The following is a 20,242-nucleotide window of genomic DNA, read 5'->3' as shown; positions in this document are numbered from 1 at the left end:
ATAATAATCTTTCTTACATGTTCTCATAATATTAGTTAACTTATTTTTATATTTTTTATATTTATTTTCAGTCTCTATATTTCTATATTTTATGAATTGTCTGTATAATGTATTTTTCTTTTTACAAGCATTTTGCAATCCCTTAGTTAGCCATTGACTATCCTTGTAATTTTGTTTACTGTTGTATTTTTTAATCGGACAGTATGTGTCATATAATAACTGGAATACATTTAGAAAGGATTCATATGCTCTATCTATGTCTTCTATATTGTAAACCATTTCCCAATTTTGTTCTAATAATGCCTTTCTAAGTAGAGTCATAGATTCCTCATTTAGATCACGTTTATAGAAGAAGCAGTAGAAGAAAAAGAAGTAGTGGACATTGTAAGCAATTTCAAGAACAAAAGGTCAACTGACTGTAATGACATGGATATGACAATAGTCAAGAAAGTCATTGACGGAATATCAAAACCATTAACACACATCTGCAACTTGTCCTTCCAAGCTGGCAAATTCCCAAGTGAAATGAAAGTAGCTAAAGTCATACCGTTATATAAAACTGGTGATAAACACAGCTTTACAAATTACAGGCCTGTATCATTGCTTTCACAGTTTTCAAAAATTTTAGAAAAGGTATTCAGTGTAAGGCTAGATGCATTTATTGATAAACACGAGCTGTTGACTGAGAGCCAATATGGTTTCAGACAAAATAGAAGTACATCTTTAGCACTAATTGAATTATTGGAAGAGATCACTAATTGTATAGATACCAAAAAATATGCTATAGGAATATTTATTGACTTAAAAAAGGCCTTTGATACTATAAATCATGATATATTATTAGATAAATTGGAAAGGTATGGTATTAGAGGGGTAGCGCTGAACTGGATAAGAAGCTATTTGTTGGGCAGGCAGCAATTTGTAAAGTTGGGTGAGTGTAAGTCAACACTTATGGACATCAAGTGTGGGGTTCCTCAGGGTTCCATTTTAGGACCCAAACTGTTTATTATTTATATAAATGACATCTGCAAAGTTTCAGACATTCTTAAATTTGTTTTATTTGCTGACGATACAAATATTTTCTGTTCTGGGGACAATTTGCAGCAGCTTTTGAAGGTGATCACTTCAGAAATGAATAAACTAAAACGGTGGTTTGACAGGAACAAACTGTCATTAAATTTGAATAAAACAAAGATAATGTTTTTTGGTCATCGTAAAATTGAAACAGAGGCAACAGTAATGATAGATAATATAAAAATAGAAAGAGTATATCAAATTAAATTTCTAGGTGTGATTCTAGACCACAAAATCAGCTGGAAACACCATATTTCATATATAAGAGCTAAACTGGCAAGAAATGTTGCTATACTGGGGAAAACAAGACAAATTCTAAATCAAAGGGCTTTGTATATACTCTATTGTTCAATGATATTGCCATATCTAAGTTATTGTGTGGAGATTTGGGGTAACACATATAAAAGTATCTTACAACCACTGGTCATACTGCAAAAGAGAGCAATAAGGATTGTGAACAATGTTGGTTTCCAGGATCACACAAACTCTCTTTTTGTACAGCTAAATACATTGAAGTTCATGGATTTGGTCAGGTTCAAAACAGCTCAAATCATATTTAAAGCAAGAAATAATTTACTTCCGGGGAATATACAGAAGATGTTTTTTGAGAGAGAGGGGGGTTATAATTTAAGAGGGGATTTTAAGTTAAAGCAACTTCCTATACATACCACTATGAGAAGTCAGTGGATTACAATCGGTGGGGTCAACCTATGGAATGGTTTGGATTTGGAACTCCAAAAGAGCACTAATATTGTACAATTTAAGAGGTTGTATAAAAACATCATTCTCAATGGTTATAGTGTGGAGGAAAGAGGATTGTTTTTAATTTAGTATTATGTCTTTTTTTGTGAACAATACAGTGATCAGAGAGTCTTCACGCTTGTAACATACACCAACGTGAATGCGGGTTATATATGTAAATATGTATGTATAGTATATGCATGTATATGTGATGTATGTATGCATGCATGAATGCATGTTGGCATGTGTGTATGTGTATGAATGTATGTATGTATGTATGTATGTATGTATATATAAATATATGAGAATATTCAAATAGGTGTGTATATGTAGGTATAAATAAATTATATATAGCTATCATAATATATAGTAAGCATACAGCGCATTTGGAATTGATTATTGAAATTATGATTAATGAAATAAGGGGGTAGGAGTAAATAAGTCTTTACTTCTTCCTACTCCTTTTTGGACACAGGGGATGAGAAATGATCGCACTTTATTTATTTTGTTTTTTTTATTTTTTATTTTTCATTAAATATAGTTTGTGGCCTTCATTATGTTTTATTTTGTTTTAATATATGTAAGTTCAAAATAAAGATTATCAAATCAAATCAAATCAAATGAGCAGGAAGTGTGTGTACATTTCAGTCAGAGTTTTGGGCAAATCTCTTCTCTTTACTTTACACAACATTGTCTCCAGAACAGTAGCAGAAATCCAGCAGAAGACTGGTATGCGACACATGATGTAGAGACTCCTGGATGACTGGATGTGTGAGATGATTCTGGTGGCCTGGTTCTGATCTCTGATTCTCTTTCTGAAGTACTCCTCCTTCTGTGGGTCACTGAACCCTCGTACCTCTGTCACCTGGTGGATGCACTCAGGAGGGATCTGATTGGCTGCTGCAGGTCGGGAGGTGATCCAGAGGAGAGCAGAGGGAAGCAGATTCCCCTTAATGAGGTTGGTCAGCAGCACATCCACTGATGATGACTCTCTTATATCACAGCAGATCTCATTGCTTTGGAAATGTAGAGGAAGTCGACACTCATCCAGACCATCAAAGATAAACACAACTTTGACTTCATCACCTTCAATACTTTTGATCTCTTTCAGTTGTGGAAAGTAGTGCTGCAGAAGTTGCATCAGACTGAATTCTCTTTTTTTCTTCAGATTCAGATCTCGGAAAGGAAGAGTGAAGATGAAATCAACATCCTGATTGGCTTTTCCTTCTGCCCAGTCCAGAATGAACTTCTGCACAGAAACGGTTTTCCCAATGCCAGCGATGCCCTTTGTAAGCACAGTTCTGATGCATTTCTTTTGTCCAGGTAAAGGCTTAAAGATGTCATTGCAGAGGATTGGAGTCTCCTGGGTGGTTTGTCTCTTGGATGCTGTCTCAATCTGTCTGACCTCGTGCTCATTATTGACCCCCCCACTTCCCCCCTCTGTGATGTAGAGCTCTGTATAGATCTCATTGAGGAGAGTTGTGTGGCCCTGCACTGCTAAACCTTCAAATATGTATTCTTCTTCAGATGAGTTTTCAGTGCCTGCTGGGCTCTTTTAATGGATTCATCTGAAGAGAGGAATATGAGAAATAATAATTTTTAAACTAAGATAAACATTTCCCATTCAATAACTGATTAAGAAGAAAAGCCAAAAAAAAAAAGCAGTCAGTTTTCAAAGTATTTTACTCACATTACAGTGCTGCATACCTTTAACAGTGTAACACACCTCTCTCACAGTATTACAGACCTCTCAATGATAATCAATAACAAATAAAACTAATGAGCAAAAAACTACAAACTGTTGCACAATAAGAGTGAAGGAAAAAAACAGATTAAAAAGATGAAAACTGACAATGGATTCAACTGTCCTTTTCCATGCATTTTCTCAGGTTTATGCTGTGGATCCTTGTGGTAAATACCATCTTCAAAGGTCACATGGTAATTTCAAAATCTATTCTGCCCTGAATATGAACTCAGTGCAGTCTGTCTGATGACACAGTGCTTTAGTTAGTGCACAAACTCAGGACAGTCTGTCTGATGGCACAGAGCTTTAGTCTGTGCATTTGCGGACCCCTATAATCACTACTTGAGGCTATAATTCTATTTCAATGCTGTTGTGAACATGTTGTTCACAAGGTTTTCTAGGTGGAAGATCATCAAGGTAAAGCATTATCATGAAAGTGTGATTTCTATAAATCAGAACATTGCACTCTGAGATCTGTTTGCTAAACTCATGTCAGTACTCTAATGGACACACAGTAGCAATGAGAGAGAACTTACTGCGCTGCTCATCTCTCTCCAGTGAGTCAGCAAGATCCTTGAAATAAACACAGGAAGAGGTGTGCTGTATCAGTGTGAAATAAACACATGAAGAGGTGTGCTGCAGATAATTTGAGACACAAAACGCACAGCAGTGCCAAATGCTCATATCTGAAGTGCAGCTTTTGTTCCCGTTTGAAGGCTTTGTAGACAGATGAAGTGTTATAAATAATTAATTTGCTCAGAATTGAGTTGCTCTGTGTAATGCATTCAGTAAATGCTCATGGTAAAAAAGTACCACTGCAGAGCTTGATTACAGATTAAGGTGTGTTGTGTTGCTGTCTTTTGAGGGATTAAAAAGTAGCACATTCGTACAAGGACTAGCGCTTCATATGCACATCCATTTACATTACATTGACATTTTAGTCATTTGGCAGATGTGCATAGGTTCTTCCACAAGTTTAAAGCATCACATCCATAACTAGTAAAATACACATGAAGTGTTGTTCTAAACATGTAGTCATCATAAGTGCAGTTTTTTTTGTTTTTTTGGGGTGTTAGACAAGAGGGATAGGGATATCAGAAAGTGGGGCGGGGGAAATCAGAAGGGAGGACTAAGACTAAGATAGAGTTTGAAAAGGTGTGTTTTTAGTCTACGTTGAAATAGGGGGAGGGATTCTGCTGTCCTGACAGTGGTAGTAGGCAAGTCATTCCACCACTGAGGAACCAGAGCGGAAAACAGGCAGCTCGACTGGCAGGTGCACATAGTGAGGGAACCATAAGGCGAGCAGAACTGGCAGACTGGAGTGGTCTGGCTGGGGAGTAGGGAGTGATTAAGGATTGTATGTAAGATGGGGCAGTCCCCTTAGCAGCCTGAAATGCCAACACCAGGGCCTTGAATCGGATATGTGCGGCAATAGGAAGCCAGTGGAGGCCAATGAGGAGCGGGGTGACATGAGCCGACCTGGGCTGACTGGCGGGCTGCAGCATTCTGGACCAGCTGGAGGGGCTTGATGGCACAAACTGGGAGACTGGCTAGGAGGGAAAGCTTCACCTGCTGTTTCCACTCAGGATTCTCTTCCCAAACATTTATGATTTTTAATTTAATTTTTACCTCCTTGCGCCAAAGAAGCCAGAAATGTTTAAATGTTCACATTAAATGTTCAAATGAAAAGCGGGTTGATTGCATGCATATGTGAGATGTGGATGGTTAAGAGTCATATTTGGCAAAGGTGGAGCATGTTATTAATTTTAAGCACAAAAAATATTCATGATATGCAGTGGGGTCCAAAAGTCTGAGACCACAGTTTCATCTTATTGTGGAAATAAAAAGAAGGTTTCAGGATTTTTAACATTTTAAAACAAATTAAAGTTATTTCAAAGCTGTGCAAGAACCACTTGAAAACCAAAGAAGAGCAAGGATTGCTGCATAATCCACAATTACCTGACCTCAACCTCAATTTATGGGGACACTTATGGGAGATTAACAGAAACCAATCATTCAGAAACATCACAAGATGCTCTTTGAAACATTTTCAAATACTGCTGGAATAACATGGATCATCAGGTCCAAGACAGCTCACGTGCATGTTGCCATTAAAGCTGGGGGACATACCAAATGCCAAGAAATTATGAAATGTGTGTAAATTTCACAGATTCAACTTTTCACTCAAATAAATAGAAGCATTACATACCACTATATGTTTAAATTAAATTTATAGAACACAAAAAATAACTGATTAATAAAAAATGAAGTTATGAAGAAGATCTCACACCTGTTTTGGGGGAGATAATTTCTCTGAACTCTTCTCTTCAAAAGAGCTGGACTCCAGTGACTGCAGGAGCCTGTTTACAAAACATGGAGACAGAGCTTGCAGTTAAACTGATCCTCTGACTGCAGCTCTAACTCACAGCACATGGAGACAGAGCTTCCAGTTAAACTCACCCTCTGACTGCAGATCAACTTGAACCAGCTTAATTACCTTTGATCACCAGTGAACTTTCCTCTGAAGTTGAGTCGACGATCCATTGAATCATCACTCTTCATAGACCAACAGCTGGGTACAGATGACCCTGCTCTTTTTACCTGGACCCTGAGAACAAAACAAAGACAGAGCTTCCAGTTAAACTCATCCTCTAACTGCAGTTCTAACTCACAGCACATCTGAATATGACATAATACACCTCACATACACCTGAAATGTTCCAGTGACATTTAAATATGATAAAACAATAGTGACAATTTGAACCAGCTTAATTACCTTTGATAACGAGTGAACTCTCCTCTGAAGTTGAGTCGACGATCCATTGAATCATCACTCCTCGTAGACCAACAGCTGGGTACAGGTGACCCTGCTCTTTTTACCTGGACCCTGAGAACAAAACAAAGACAGAGCTTCCAGTTAAACTCATCCTCTGACTGCAGTTCTAACTCACAGCACATCTGAATATGACCTAATACACCTCACATACACCTGAAATGTTCCAGTGACATTTAAATATGATAAAATAGTGACAATGTGAACCAGCTTAATTACCTTTGATCACCAGTGAACTCTCCTCTGAAGTTGAGTCGACGATCCATTGAATCATCACTCTTCATAGACCGACAGCTGGGTACAGATGAGCCTGCTCTTTTTACCTGGACCCTGAGAACAAAACAAAGAAAGAGCTTCCAGTTAAACTCATCCTCTGACTGCAGTTCTAACTCACAGCACATCTGAATATGACATAATACACCTCACATACACCTGAAATGTTCCAGTGACATTTAAATATGATAAAACAATAGTGACAATTTGAACCAGCTTAATTACCTTTGATCACCAGTGAACTCTCCTCTGAAGTTGAGTCGACGATCCATTGAATCATCACTCTTCATAGACCGACAGCTGGGTACAGATGACCCTGTTCTTTTTACCTGGACCCTGAGAACAAAACAAAGACAGAGCTTCCAGTTAAACTCATCCTCTCACTGCAGCTCAAACTCACAGCACATCTGAATATGACCTAATACACCTCACATACACCTGAAATGTTCCAGTGAAATTAAATATGATAAAATAGTGACAATTTGAACCAGCTTAATTACCTTTGATCACCAGTGAACTCTCCTCTGAATTTGACTGGACGATCCATTGAATCATCACTCTTCATAGACCGACAGCTGGGTACAGATGACCCTGCTCTTTTTACCTGGACCCTGAGAACAAAACAAAGACGGAGCTTCCAGTTAAACTCATCCTCTCACTGCAGCTCTAACTCACAGCACATCTGAATATGACATAATACACCTCACATACACCTGAAATGTTCCAGTGACATTTAAATATGATAAAACAATAGTGACAATTTGAACCAGCTAAATTACCTTTGATCACCAGTGAACTCTCCTCTGAAGTTGAGTCGACGATCCATTGAATCATCACACTTCATAGACCGACAGCTGGGTACAGATGACCCTGCTCTTTTTACTTGCACCCTGAGAACAAAATAAAGAAAGAGCTTCCAGTTAAACTCATCCTCTCACTGCAGCTCAAACTCACAGCACATCTGAATATGACCTAATACACCTCTCATACACCTGAAATGTTCCAGTGACATTTAAATATGATAAAACAATAGTGACAATTTGAACCAGCTTAATTACCTTTGATCACCAGTGAACTCTCCTCTGAAGTTGAGTCGACGATCCATTGAATCATCACTCTTCATAGACCGACAGCTGGGTACAGATGACCCTGCTCTTTTTACCTGCACCCTGAGAACAAAACAAAGACAGAGCTTCCAGTTAAACTCATCCTCTCACTGCAGCTCAAACTCACAGCACATCTGAATATGACATAATACACCTCACATACACCTGAAATGATCCAGTGACATTTAAATATGATAAAAAAATAGTGACAATTTGAACCAGCTGAATTACCTTTGATCACCAGTGAACTCTCCTCTGAAGTTGAGTCGACGATCAATTGAATCATCAAACTTCATAGACCGACAGCTGGGTACAGATGACCCTGCTCTTTTTACCTGGACCCTGAGAACAAAACAAAGAAAGAGCTTACAGTTAAACTCATCCTCTCACTGCAGCTCAAACTCACAGCACATCTGAATATGACCTAATACACCTCACATACACCTGAAATGTTCCAGTGACATTTAAATATGATAAAACAATAGTGACAATTTGAACCAGCTTAATTACCTTTGATCACCAGTGAACTCTCCTCTGAAGTTGATTCGACGATCCATTGAATCATCACTCCTCGTAGACCAACAGCTGGGTACAGGTGACCCTGCTCTTTTTACCTGGACCCTGAGAACAAAACAAAGACAGAGCTTCCAGTTAAACTCATCCTCTGACTGCAGTTCTAACTCACAGCACATCTGAATATGACCTAATACACCTCTCATACACCTGAAATGTTCCAGTGACATTTAAATATGATAAAACAATAGTGACAATTTGAACCAGCTTAATTACCTTTGATCACCAGTGAACTCTCCTCTGAAGTTGAGTCGACGATCCATTGAATCATCACTCTTCATAGACCGACAGCTGGGTACAGATGAGCCTGCTCTTTTTACCTGGACCCTGAGAACAAAACAAAGAAAGAGCTTCCATTTAAACTCATCCTCTGACTGCAGTTCTAACTCACAGCACATCTGAATATGACATAATACACCTCACATACACCTGAAATGTTCCAGTGACATTTAAATATGATAAAATAGTGACAATTTGAACCAGCTTAATTACCTTTGATCACCAGTGAACTCTCCTCTGAATTTGACTGGACGATCCATTGAATCATCACTCTTCATAGACCGACAGCTGGGTACAGATGACCCTGCTCTTTTTACCTGGACCCTGAGAACAAAACAAAGACAGAGCTCCCAGTTAAACTCATCCTCTCACTGCAGCTCTAACTCACAGCACATCTGAATATGACATAATACACCTCACATACACCTGAAATGTTCCAGTGACATTTAAATATGATAAAACAATAGTGACAATTTGAACCAGCTTAATTACCTTTGATCACCAGTGAACTCTCCTCTGAAGTTGAGTCGACGATCCATTGAATCATCAAACTTCATAGACCGACAGCTGGGTACAGATGACCCTGCTCTTTTTACCTGCACCCTGAGAACAAAACAAAGAAAGAGCTTACAGTTAAACTCATCCTCTCACTGCAGCTCAAACTCACAGCACATCTGAATATGACCTAATACACCTCACATACACCTGAAATGTTCCAGTGACATTTAAATATGATAAAATAGTGAATATTTGAACCAGCTTAATTACCTTTGATCACCAGTGAACTCTCCTCTGAATTTGACTGGACGATCCATTGAATCATCACTCTTCATAGACCGACAGCTGGGTACAGATGACCCTGCTCTTTTTACCTGGACCCTGAGAACAAAACAAAGACAGAGCTTCCAGTTAAACTCATCCTCTCACTGCAGCTCAAACTCACAGCACATCTGAATATGACATAATACACCTCTCATACACCTGAAATGTTCCAGTGACATTTAAATATGATAAAACAATAGTGACAATTTGAACCAGCTTAATTACCTTTGATCACCAGTGAACTCTCCTCTGAAGTTGAGTCGACGATCCATTGAATCATCACTCTTCATAGACCGACAGCTGGGTACAGATGACCCTGCTCTTTTTACCTGGACCCTGAGAACAAAACAAAGAAAGAGCTTCCAGTTAAACTCATCCTCTGACTGCAGTTCTAACTCACAGCACATCTGAATATGACATAATACACCTCACATACACCTGAAATGTTCCAGTGACATTTAAATATGATAAAACAATAGTGACAATTTGAACCAGCTTAATTACCTTTGATCACCAGTGAACTCTCCTCTGAATTTGACTGGACGATCCATTGAATCATCACTCTTCATAGACCGACAGCTGGGTACAGATGACCCTGCTCTTTTTACCTGGACCCTGAGAACAAAACAAAGACAGAGCTTCCAGTTAAACTCATCCTCTGACTGCAGTTCTAACTCACACCACATCTGAATATGACATAATACACCTCACATACACCTGAAATGTTCCAGTGACATTTAAATATGATAAAACAATAGTGACAATTTGAACCAGCTTAATTACCTTTGATCACCAGTGAACTCTCCTCTGAAGTTGATTCGACGATCCATTGAATCATCACTCCTCGTAGACCAACAGCTGGGTACAGGTGACCCTGCTCTTTTTACCTGGACCCTGAGAAAAAAACAAAGACAGAGCTTCCAGTTAAACTCATCCTCTGACTGCAGTTCTAACTCACAGCACATCTGAATATGACCTAATCCACCTCTCATACACCTGAAATGTTCCAGTGACATTTAAATATGATAAAATAGTGACAATTTGAACCAGGTTAATTACCTTTGATCACCAGTGAACTCTCCTCTGAAGTTGAGTCGACGATCCATTGAATCATCACTCTTCATAGACCGACAGCTGGGTACAGATGACCCTGCTCTTTTTACCTGCACCCTGAGAACAAAACAAAGACAGAGCTTCCAGCTAAACTCATCCTCTCACTGCAGCTCAAACTCACAGCACATCTGAATATGACATAATACACCTCACATAAACCTGAAATGTTCCAGTGACATTTAAATATGATAAAATAGTGACAATTTGAACCAGCTTAATTACCTTTGATCACCAGTGAACTCTCCTCTGAAGTTTATTCGACGATCCATTGAATCATCACTCTTCATAGACAGACAGCTGGGTACAGGTGACCCTGCTCTTTTTACCTGCACCCTGAGAACAAAACAAAGACAGAGCTTCCAGCTAAACTCATCCTCTCACTGCAGCTCAAACTCACAGCACATCTGAATATGACCTAATACACCTCACATACACCTGAAATATTCCAGTGACATTTAAATATGATAAAATAGTGACAATTTGAACCAGCTTAATTACCTTTGATCACCAGTGAACTCTCCTCTGAAGTTGAGTCGACGATCCATTGAATCATCACTCTTCATAGACCGACAGCTGGGTACAGATGACCCTGCTCTTTTTACCTGCACCCTGAGAACAAAACAAAGACAGAGCTTCCAGTTAAACTCATCCTCTCACTGCAGCTCAAACTCACAGCACATCTGAATATGACCTAATACACCTCACATACACCTGAAATGTTCCAGTGACATTTAAATATGATAAAACAATAGTGACAATTTGAACCAGCTTAATTACCTTTGATCACCAGTGAACTCTCCTCTGAAGTTGAGTCGACGATCCATTGAATCATCACTCTTCATAGACCGACAGCTGGGTACAGATGACCCTGCTCTTTTTACCTGGACCCTGAGAACAAAACAAAGACAGAGCTTCCAGTTAAACTCATCCTCTGACTGCAGTTCTAACTCACAGCACATCTGAATATGACATAATACACCTCACATACACCTGAAATGTTCCAGTGACATTTAAATATGATAAAACAATAGTGACAATTTGAACCAGCTTAATTACCTTTGATCACCAGTGAACTCTCCTCTGAAGTTGACTGGACGATCCATTGAATCATCACTCCTCGTAGACCAACAGCTGGGTACAGGTGACCCTGCTCTTTTTACCTGGACCCTGAGAGCAAAACAAAGACAGAGCTTCCAGTTAAACTCATCCTCTAACTGCAGTTCTAACTCACAGCACATCTGAATATGACATAATACACCTCACATACACCTGAAATGTTCCAGTGACATTTAAATATGATAAGACAATAGTGACAATTTGAACCAGCTTAATTACCTTTGATCACCAGTGAACTCTCCTCTGAAGTTGAGTCGACGATCCATTGAATCATCACTCTTCATAGACAGACAGCTGGGTACAGGTGACCCTGCTCTTTTTACCTGGGCCCTGAGAACAAAACAAAGACAGAGCTTCCAGTTAAACTCATCCTCTCACTGCAGTTCTAACTCTCAGCACATCTGAATATGACATAATACACCTCGCATACACCTGAAATGTTCCAGTGACATTTAAATATGATAAAATAGTGAATATTTGAACCAGCTTAATTACCTTTGATCACCAGTGAATTCTCCTCTGAAGTTGAGTCGACGATCCATTGAATCATCACTCTTCATAGACCGACAGCTGGGTACAGATGACCCTGCTCTTTTTACCTGGACCCTGAGAACAAAACAAAGACAGAGCTTCCAGTTAAACTCATCCTCTCACTGCAGTTCTAACTCTCAGCACATCTGAATATGACATAATACACCTCGCATACACCTGAAATGTTCCAGTGACATTTAAATATGATAAAATAGTGAATATTTGAACCAGCTTAATTACCTTTGATCACCAGTGAATTCTCCTCTGAAGTTGAGTCGACGATCCATTGAATCATCACTCTTCATAGACCGACAGCTGGGTACAGATGAGCCTGCTCTTTTTACCTGGACCCTGAGAACAAAACAAAGACAGAGCTTCCAGTTAAACTCATCCTCTCACTGCAGTTCTAACTCTCAGCACATCTGAATATGACATAATACACCTCGCATACACCTGAAATGTTCCAGTGACATTTAAATATGATAAAACAATAGTGACAATTTGAACCAGCTTAATTACCTTTGATCACCAGTGAATTCTCCTCTGAAGTTGAGTCGACAATCCATTGAATCATCACTCTTCATAGACCGACAGCTGGGTACAGATGACCCTGCTCTTTTTACCTGGACCCTGAGAACAAAACAAAGACAGAGCTTCCAGTTAAACTCATCCTCTCACTGCAGCTCAAACTCACAGCACATCTGAATATGACCTAATACACCTCACATCCACCTGAAATGTTCCAGTGACATTTAAATATGATAAAACAATAGTGACAATTTGAACCAGCTTAATTACCTTTGATCACCAGTGAACTCTCCTCTGAATTTGACTGGACGATCCATTGAATCATCACTCTTCATAGACCAACAGCTGGGTACAGATGACCCTGCTCTTTTTACCTGGACCCTGAGAACAAAACAAAGACAGAGCTTCCAGTTAAACTCATCCTCTGACTGCAGCTCTAACTCACAGAACATCTGAATATGACCTAATACACCTCACATACACCTGAAATGTTCCAGTGACATTTAAATATGATAAAACAATAGTGACAATTTGAACCAGCTTAATTACCTTTGATCACCAGTGAATTCTCCTCTGAAGTTGACTGGACGATCCATTGAATCATCACTCTTCATAGACCGACAGCTGGGTACAGGTGACCCTGCTCTTTTTACCTGGACCCTGAGAACAAAACAAAGACAGAGCTTCCAGTTACACTCTTCCTCTCACTGCAGTTCTAACTCTCAGCACATCTGAATATGACATAATACACCTCACCTACACCTGAAATGTTCCAGTGACATTTAAATATGATAAAATAGTGACAATTTGAACCAGCTTAATTACCTTTGATCACCAGTGAACTCTCCTCTGAAGTTGAGTCGACAATCCATTGAATCATCACTCTTCGTAGACCGACAGCTGGGTACAGATGACCCTGCTCTTTTTACCTGGACCCTGAGAACAAAACAAAGACAGAGCTTCCAGTTAAACTCATCCTCTCACTGCAGCTCAAACTCACAGCACATCTGAATATGACCTAATACACCTCACATCCACCTGAAATGTTCCAGTGACATTTAAATATGATAAAACAATAGTGACAATTTGAACCAGCTTAATTACCTTTGATCACCAGTGAACTCTCCTCTGAATTTGACTGGACGATCCATTGAATCATCACTCTTCATAGACCGACAGCTGGGTACAGATGACCCTGCTCTTTTTACCTGGACCCTGAGAACAAAACAAAGACAGAGCTTCCAGTTAAACTCATCCTCTGACTGCAGCTCTAACTCACAGAACATCTGAATATGACATAATACACCTCACATACACCTGAAATGTTCCAGTGACATTTAAATATGATAAAACAATAGTGACAATTTGAACCAGCTTAATTACCTTTGATCACCAGTGAATTCTCCTCTGAAGTTGACTGGACGATCCATTGAATCATCAGTCTTCGTAGACCGACAGCTGGGTACAGGTGACCCTGCTCTTTTTACCTGGACCCTGAGAACAAAACAAAGACAGAGCTTCCAGTTACACTCTTCCTCTCACTGCAGTTCTAACTCTCAGCACATCTGAATATGACATAATACACCTCACCTACACCTGAAATGTTCCAGTGACATTTAAATATGATAAAATAGTGACAATTTGAACCAGCTTAATTACCTTTGATCACCAGTGAACTCTCCTCTGAAGTTGAGTCGACAATCCATTGAATCATCACTCTTCGTAGACCGACAGCTGGGTACAGATGACCCTGCTCTTTTTACCTGGACCCTGAGAACAAAACAAAGACAGAGCTTCCAGTTAAACTCATCCTCTCACTGCAGCTCAAACTCACAGCACATCTGAATATGACCTAATACACCTCACATCCACCTGAAATGTTCCAGTGACATTTAAATATGATAAAACAATAGTGACAATTTGAACCAGCTTAATTACCTTTGATCACCAGTGAACTCTCCTCTGAAGTTGACTGGACGATCCATTGAATCATCACTCTTCATAGACCGACAGCTGGGTACAGATGACCCTGCTCTTTTTACCTGGACCCTGAGAACAAAACAAAGACAGAGCTTCCAGTTAAACTCATCCTCTGACTGCAGCTCTAACTCACAGAACATCTGAATATGACATAATACACCTCACATACACCTGAAATGTTCCAGTGACATTTAAATATGATAAAACAATAGTGACAATTTGAACCAGCTTAATTACCTTTGATCACCAGTGAATTCTCCTCTGAAGTTGACTGGACGATCCATTGAATCATCACTCTTCATAGACCGACAGCTGGGTACAGATGACCCTGCTCTTTTTACCTGGACCCTGAGAACAAAACAAAGACAGAGCTTCCAGTTACACTCTTCCTCTCACTGCAGTTCTAACTCTCAGCACATCTGAATATGACATAATACACCTCACCTACACCTGAAATGTTCCAGTGACATTTAAATATGATAAAATAGTGACAATTTGAACCAGCTTAATTACCTTTGATCAGCAGTGAACTCTCCTCTGAAGTTGAGTCGACAATCCATTGAATCATCACTCTTCGTAGACCGACAGCTGGGTACAGATGACCCTGCTCTTTTTACCTGGACCCTGAGAACAAAACAAAGACAGAGCTTCCAGTTAAACTCATCCTCTCACTGCAGCTCAAACTCACAGCACATCTGAATATGACATAATACACCTCACATACACCTGAAATGTTCCAGTGACATTTAAATATGATAAAACAATAGTGACAATTTGAACCAGCTTAATTAGTTTGCTATTTATAGCAAACTTAGTTCACTTATTTTATGGACCATTAAAGTGGACCAAACTGAATTATTTTTTTCATTGCTTTTTCAAAAAATCAGGCTGAACCACCAAAAACTATACATTTCTACAGTCCAATTTGACAAAAAATAGGGCATCTACTGTAATGTCACTGGTTGTTAATGTTTTTTAGATCATTGTTCTATGATTGACGCTTTGAGACATGTTTGCAGTGGTTTGGTAGTTTTTATGCATTTTTTTAATGAAATGAACTTCCAAGCTGCATGCTGGGATAAAGAGTAATATGAAGAGGTTTGAAAAAGTTAATTTTTAGCAGATGGACACACATCATACTACTCCAGTACTCCTACCACTGTGAAAAATTGACCACCAGCTTAAATTTACAAACTGGGGGTTTCATTACATTACTGGCATTTGGCAGACGCTCTTATCCAGAGCAACGTACAGTTGATTAGACTAAGCAGGGGACAATCCTCCCCTGGAGAAATGCAGGGTTAAGGGTCTTGCTCAAGGGATCTTATTGTGGCTACACCACGATCAGAACCACCAACCTTACGTGTCCCAGTCATTTACCTTAACCACTACGCTATGGGCCGCCCCATCATACATTCAATCATAATGGTGGTAAAATTGATCCTGTTCCAAATAATTGGTGTCAATTAATCTATTTATCCTAGAACATTCATGATCTACATATGTTCATTCATTCATTCATTCATTCATTCATTCATTATCCTAACCCGCTTATCCTGAATAGGGTCGCGGGGGGGCCGGAGCCTATCCCAGCATACATTGGGCGAAAGGCAGGAATACACCCTGGACAGGTCGCCAGTCCATCGCAGGGCACACACACCATTCACTCACACACTCATACCTATGGGAAATTTAGACTCTCCAATCAGCCTAACCTGCATGTCTTTGGGCTGTGGGAGGAAACCGACGCATATGGATGTTGTTATAAGTAATCCATTTCCATAAAACTATGCTTTACGAGTAATGTTGCACTTATTTTGAGTAGTTGGATACGTTGGTTGTTAGATGCGTTGTAATGAATGAAAAAACTGTATTTTCAAATGTAATGTGTACATTTCATTTTGAAATGGCAATACGTTGAATGTTAAGCAGTGACATTGAGAACAAGTGATCTGGTTCAGCGAGCAAATTATTTTTGGTTCATGAATATTGTATCCAAGCAATTGATAAAAGTGTTTGGAGTTTTGAAAAATGATGTGCATTTTGATTATCCGTTTTTGTGTCTACAGTTTTGAAAAATGACCTCAAGGTTCTGAAATTAGTGTCAAAGTGATTGCAAAAAACTGTAATTGAAGCAGTTTAGTTAGAATTTTGATGAAACCAATAACAATAACACCATCTAATGGTCATATGAAAAACAGCATATGACCAATATTTTATCTCCAGGGATACTTGTTCTTAGCCCCCGGTTAGCATATTACAGTGTCAGGTGTGTGACGGCACAGATGGTGCAGTGGGTAGCACTGCCGCCACACAGCAAGGAGGTCCTGGGTTTCAGCTGGGGCCTCTCTGTGTGGAGTTTGCATGTTCTCCCCGTGTCTGCGTGGGTTTCCTCCGGGTACTCTGGTTTCCTCCCACAGTCCAAAGACATGCAGGTTAGGCTGATTGGAGAGTCAAAATTGCCCAAAGATATGAGTGTGTGAGTGAATGGTGTGTGTGCCCTGCAATGGACTGGCGACCTGTCCAGGGTGTTTTCCTGCCTTTTGCCCAATGTATGCTGGGATAGGCTCCAGCTCCCCTGCAACCCTGTTCACGATAAGTGGGTTAAGATAATGGATGGATGGTTTGAATAAACTAAGAGCGAGCGTAGCTAAGAAGAAGCTTTTCTGCTTCTCATGATTGCTTTTAGGAGTAGACACGGCATGGACTCAGCCAGGCATTACAGATTTGAAACATTTATTGGAGAACATTTGGAAGCATGATTTGGAAACTGATATTGGAAATAGCATCAAGCTGTCAATGCTGGGTAAAGCTACCATAGTGTGTCAGCTTGATGGAGGTAGCTAATCGTAACTCCATACAGAGACATGATGAACTAAAGACAAGACTGTCTGAATTGTGGGTTGTATTAAATTCCATGGAGGACACAAGCTTTGCGATGGCTAGGATGAAATGCCCACATCATTACACCAGGGCAAGTTTCTCCACCTGGTTGCCCAGTTGATTCACCTCTTTGTTTAGATAGTGCGTTTAAACAATTGATTGGCTAACTGGCTAAGTTACCCGTCAGAGACAAGTTAAAATGAGCTGCTTGACTGTAGTTATGTTCACTGCTTTTGGAAAATAACTGGCTGATGAATTATCAAAGGCAACATTTGTGCCTGTGCAAACTGAGATGACAGACAAAGTTATGGATTGAATTCCCACTGGTGCCAGCCATCCTGAAAATGATATGAGCTCATGGTATTGTAAGGTGCTTTGAATAAAAGTATTAATGAAATGGCATATATTCAAATGCAATGCTGGAGTGTGAGCTATTGATAGCTTTAAGACTTTTAGTTTTTAGCCCCCCATCCAGTATCACCACCAGCCTCCACTGCATAGGATGGCATCTCCATACCAACAAACTCAAACACTATTTACCATCAATGGCACAATTAATTCAACAAAGTACCAGGAAATCAGAAAATCTGGTGGCTGAGACTTGGCCGTATGTAGATTTCCCAGCGGGACAAAGACTCCAAACATACATACAAATCCACACAGAAATGGTTAAGTAAAAACAGCATCCATGTTCTGCAATGGCCATCTCAGTCTCCAGACTTAAAACCTGTGGTCTGGGGTCCATACGGCAAACTCAAGGTTATCAAGGATTCTGAAAGGTTCTGCCTGGAGGAATCATTAATAAAACACAATACACGGGGTGTCTCGGTGGCGCAGCCTGTAGAGCACTGCCCGCCTGCTCATTACGAGCCGCGACGTCGGCGGTTCGAATCCGACCGTCCGACATTTGTCGCATGTCTTCCCCTCTCTCTTGCTCCCATTCTTCCTGTCTCTCTATACTATATACTGTCCAATAAAGCTGAAAAAGGCCTAAAAAAATAATAATAATAAAAATAAAACACAATACACGTTGGAAAAAGTTTGTCAATAACTATTATTTTTTGTACATATTTATCATGGAGCCCACTAACTGCTTACAAAACAAAACATGGAGACAGCAGCTCTACCTCATATAACATCAAATATCTGATTTATACCTCTTTCTGTCAGTGCTGAGGGTTCCACCTTTGCTCTCTGGCTCCTCTGAGAGACTCATTTTAGAAACAGTGCCCCCCATCTCAGGAGACTGGAACACGTCAGACCAGACTAGACCACATGTGGGTTCTGACCCAAATCAGCCAACCTGTAAACACACAAAATGAGAACACACTGAACACACATATAGACACACTAATACAAACAGACAAGCACATACACAATATAGCAATTTTGACAGGAAGCAGTCTGGAATTTAAATGGTCCATAAACCTATACTCCACATCCATCCATCCATAATCTAATACACTCAACTTCTGGTCAGGGTCATGGGGGGGGCTGGAGCCTATCCCACCTCAGTAATGTAGGACCATTGATAATGTTGAAGTGTTTCTTTATAATGAAAATAATGCCAGTGCTCAGCTATACATTGACTGTCTGACATGCAGAATGTATTTTATTAATGATTCAATGGACTCAACCAAAATTACACTTTTCTCAGATCATACATTTATTGAGTAAAATTAGGCATCACAATTACTGTATTCAGGATGTTAGACACCCTCCCCTTGCAAGATTAATGGGGTCTTTTTCTGTAATGTCTTATAAGACTGAAGAACACATGAGGAGGGATCTTAGACCCTTCCTCCATCCACAATCTTTCCAGATCTTTGATATTTTGATGTGTGCTTCAGGACTGTCCCGTTTAAAACCACAGATTTAGATAAGTTACTTCTGCAGAATAAGTTGGTAAGTACTGCAGGGTGTAGCAAGGGTTCACCCTGCAGGGTTTTATTACTGGAAGTGATGTAATCTCCGTATCCGGTTGTCCGTGTTCCTTCCCTGCTTGTCTCTCCGGCTCACGCAATTATTCCTCAGTAAATTCCGAATAAAACCTGTAAGGTTATATTTATTTGTCAAAATCGAAAACCTCATCCCCTAGCTCGGCGAAGTCGGAGCTGTCCGTCATGTAGCTCAGGCGAGCTCACAAAGTAAATGCATAGACTATGCAAATAAACTCAAGAAAACTCAAGTAATATCCTAAAAGTAAAAACATGGGGCGGCAAAAAACATAGAAAACTTATTACGAAAAGATTGTTTATTAAATCCCTGGATTCAATACTCATTAAGACATTAACTAATTAGAATAGATCACTTGTTAAAATATAATTAGCTAAGGTTGCCAAGCCAGCTAAATATAGGACTGACTGCTCATTGGTCAAGAAGGAAACTAGCTAGCTAGCATTAAGACAATAGCAGCTGATTTGACTAGTCCATTAGTTTTCCTTCTGCATCCATGCATAATGTATTCTCCCAACATGACCACGTTTGCGTAAGAAGTGCATTGCAGCGATTATTTCGCTAACCGTATTAAAGCAGGGTTCAATGCGATGTGTATACAATGAGAATCTGGCTAAGCAAGGATTTACAAATCCTTCCAATACCACCACCAATGCTTGTTGATTGACATGTTTCGATTGACAATGGCCT

General features: G+C 39.6%; 1 protein-coding gene across 1 annotated transcript in view; it reads right to left on the bottom strand.

Annotated features, from left to right (window-relative positions):
* Positions 1-19,721, bottom strand: part of LOC133119298 (uncharacterized) — a 64,430-nt gene extending 44,709 nt beyond the window's left edge. Inside the window, 31 exon segments of the mRNA XM_061229831.1 lie at positions 2,436-3,330; positions 3,333-3,383; positions 6,161-6,167; positions 6,440-6,446; positions 6,612-6,722; positions 6,891-7,001; positions 7,445-7,555; positions 7,724-7,834; positions 8,003-8,113; positions 8,561-8,671; positions 8,837-8,947; positions 9,116-9,226; positions 9,392-9,502; positions 9,671-9,781; positions 9,950-10,060; positions 10,505-10,615; positions 10,781-10,891; positions 11,057-11,167; positions 11,336-11,446; positions 11,894-12,004; positions 12,170-12,280; positions 12,446-12,556; positions 12,725-12,835; positions 13,283-13,393; positions 13,617-13,669; positions 13,942-13,948; positions 14,393-14,503; positions 14,672-14,782; positions 14,951-15,061; positions 15,285-15,337; positions 19,683-19,721. Coding sequence (XP_061085815.1) covers positions 2,436-3,330; positions 3,333-3,383; positions 6,161-6,167; positions 6,440-6,446; positions 6,612-6,722; positions 6,891-7,001; positions 7,445-7,555; positions 7,724-7,834; positions 8,003-8,113; positions 8,561-8,671; positions 8,837-8,947; positions 9,116-9,226; positions 9,392-9,502; positions 9,671-9,781; positions 9,950-10,060; positions 10,505-10,615; positions 10,781-10,891; positions 11,057-11,167; positions 11,336-11,446; positions 11,894-12,004; positions 12,170-12,280; positions 12,446-12,556; positions 12,725-12,835; positions 13,283-13,393; positions 13,617-13,669; positions 13,942-13,948; positions 14,393-14,503; positions 14,672-14,782; positions 14,951-15,061; positions 15,285-15,337; positions 19,683-19,721 — 3,665 coding nt within the window.
* Between the last annotated feature and the right edge of the window lie 521 nt (positions 19,722-20,242).

This window comes from Conger conger, chromosome 19 (genome assembly GCF_963514075.1).
Source record: "Conger conger chromosome 19, fConCon1.1, whole genome shotgun sequence".
Taxonomy (NCBI): domain Eukaryota; kingdom Metazoa; phylum Chordata; class Actinopteri; order Anguilliformes; family Congridae; genus Conger; species Conger conger.
Note: the sequence above shows the minus strand (reverse complement) of the source record. Positions and strands in the feature narration are given on the sequence as shown.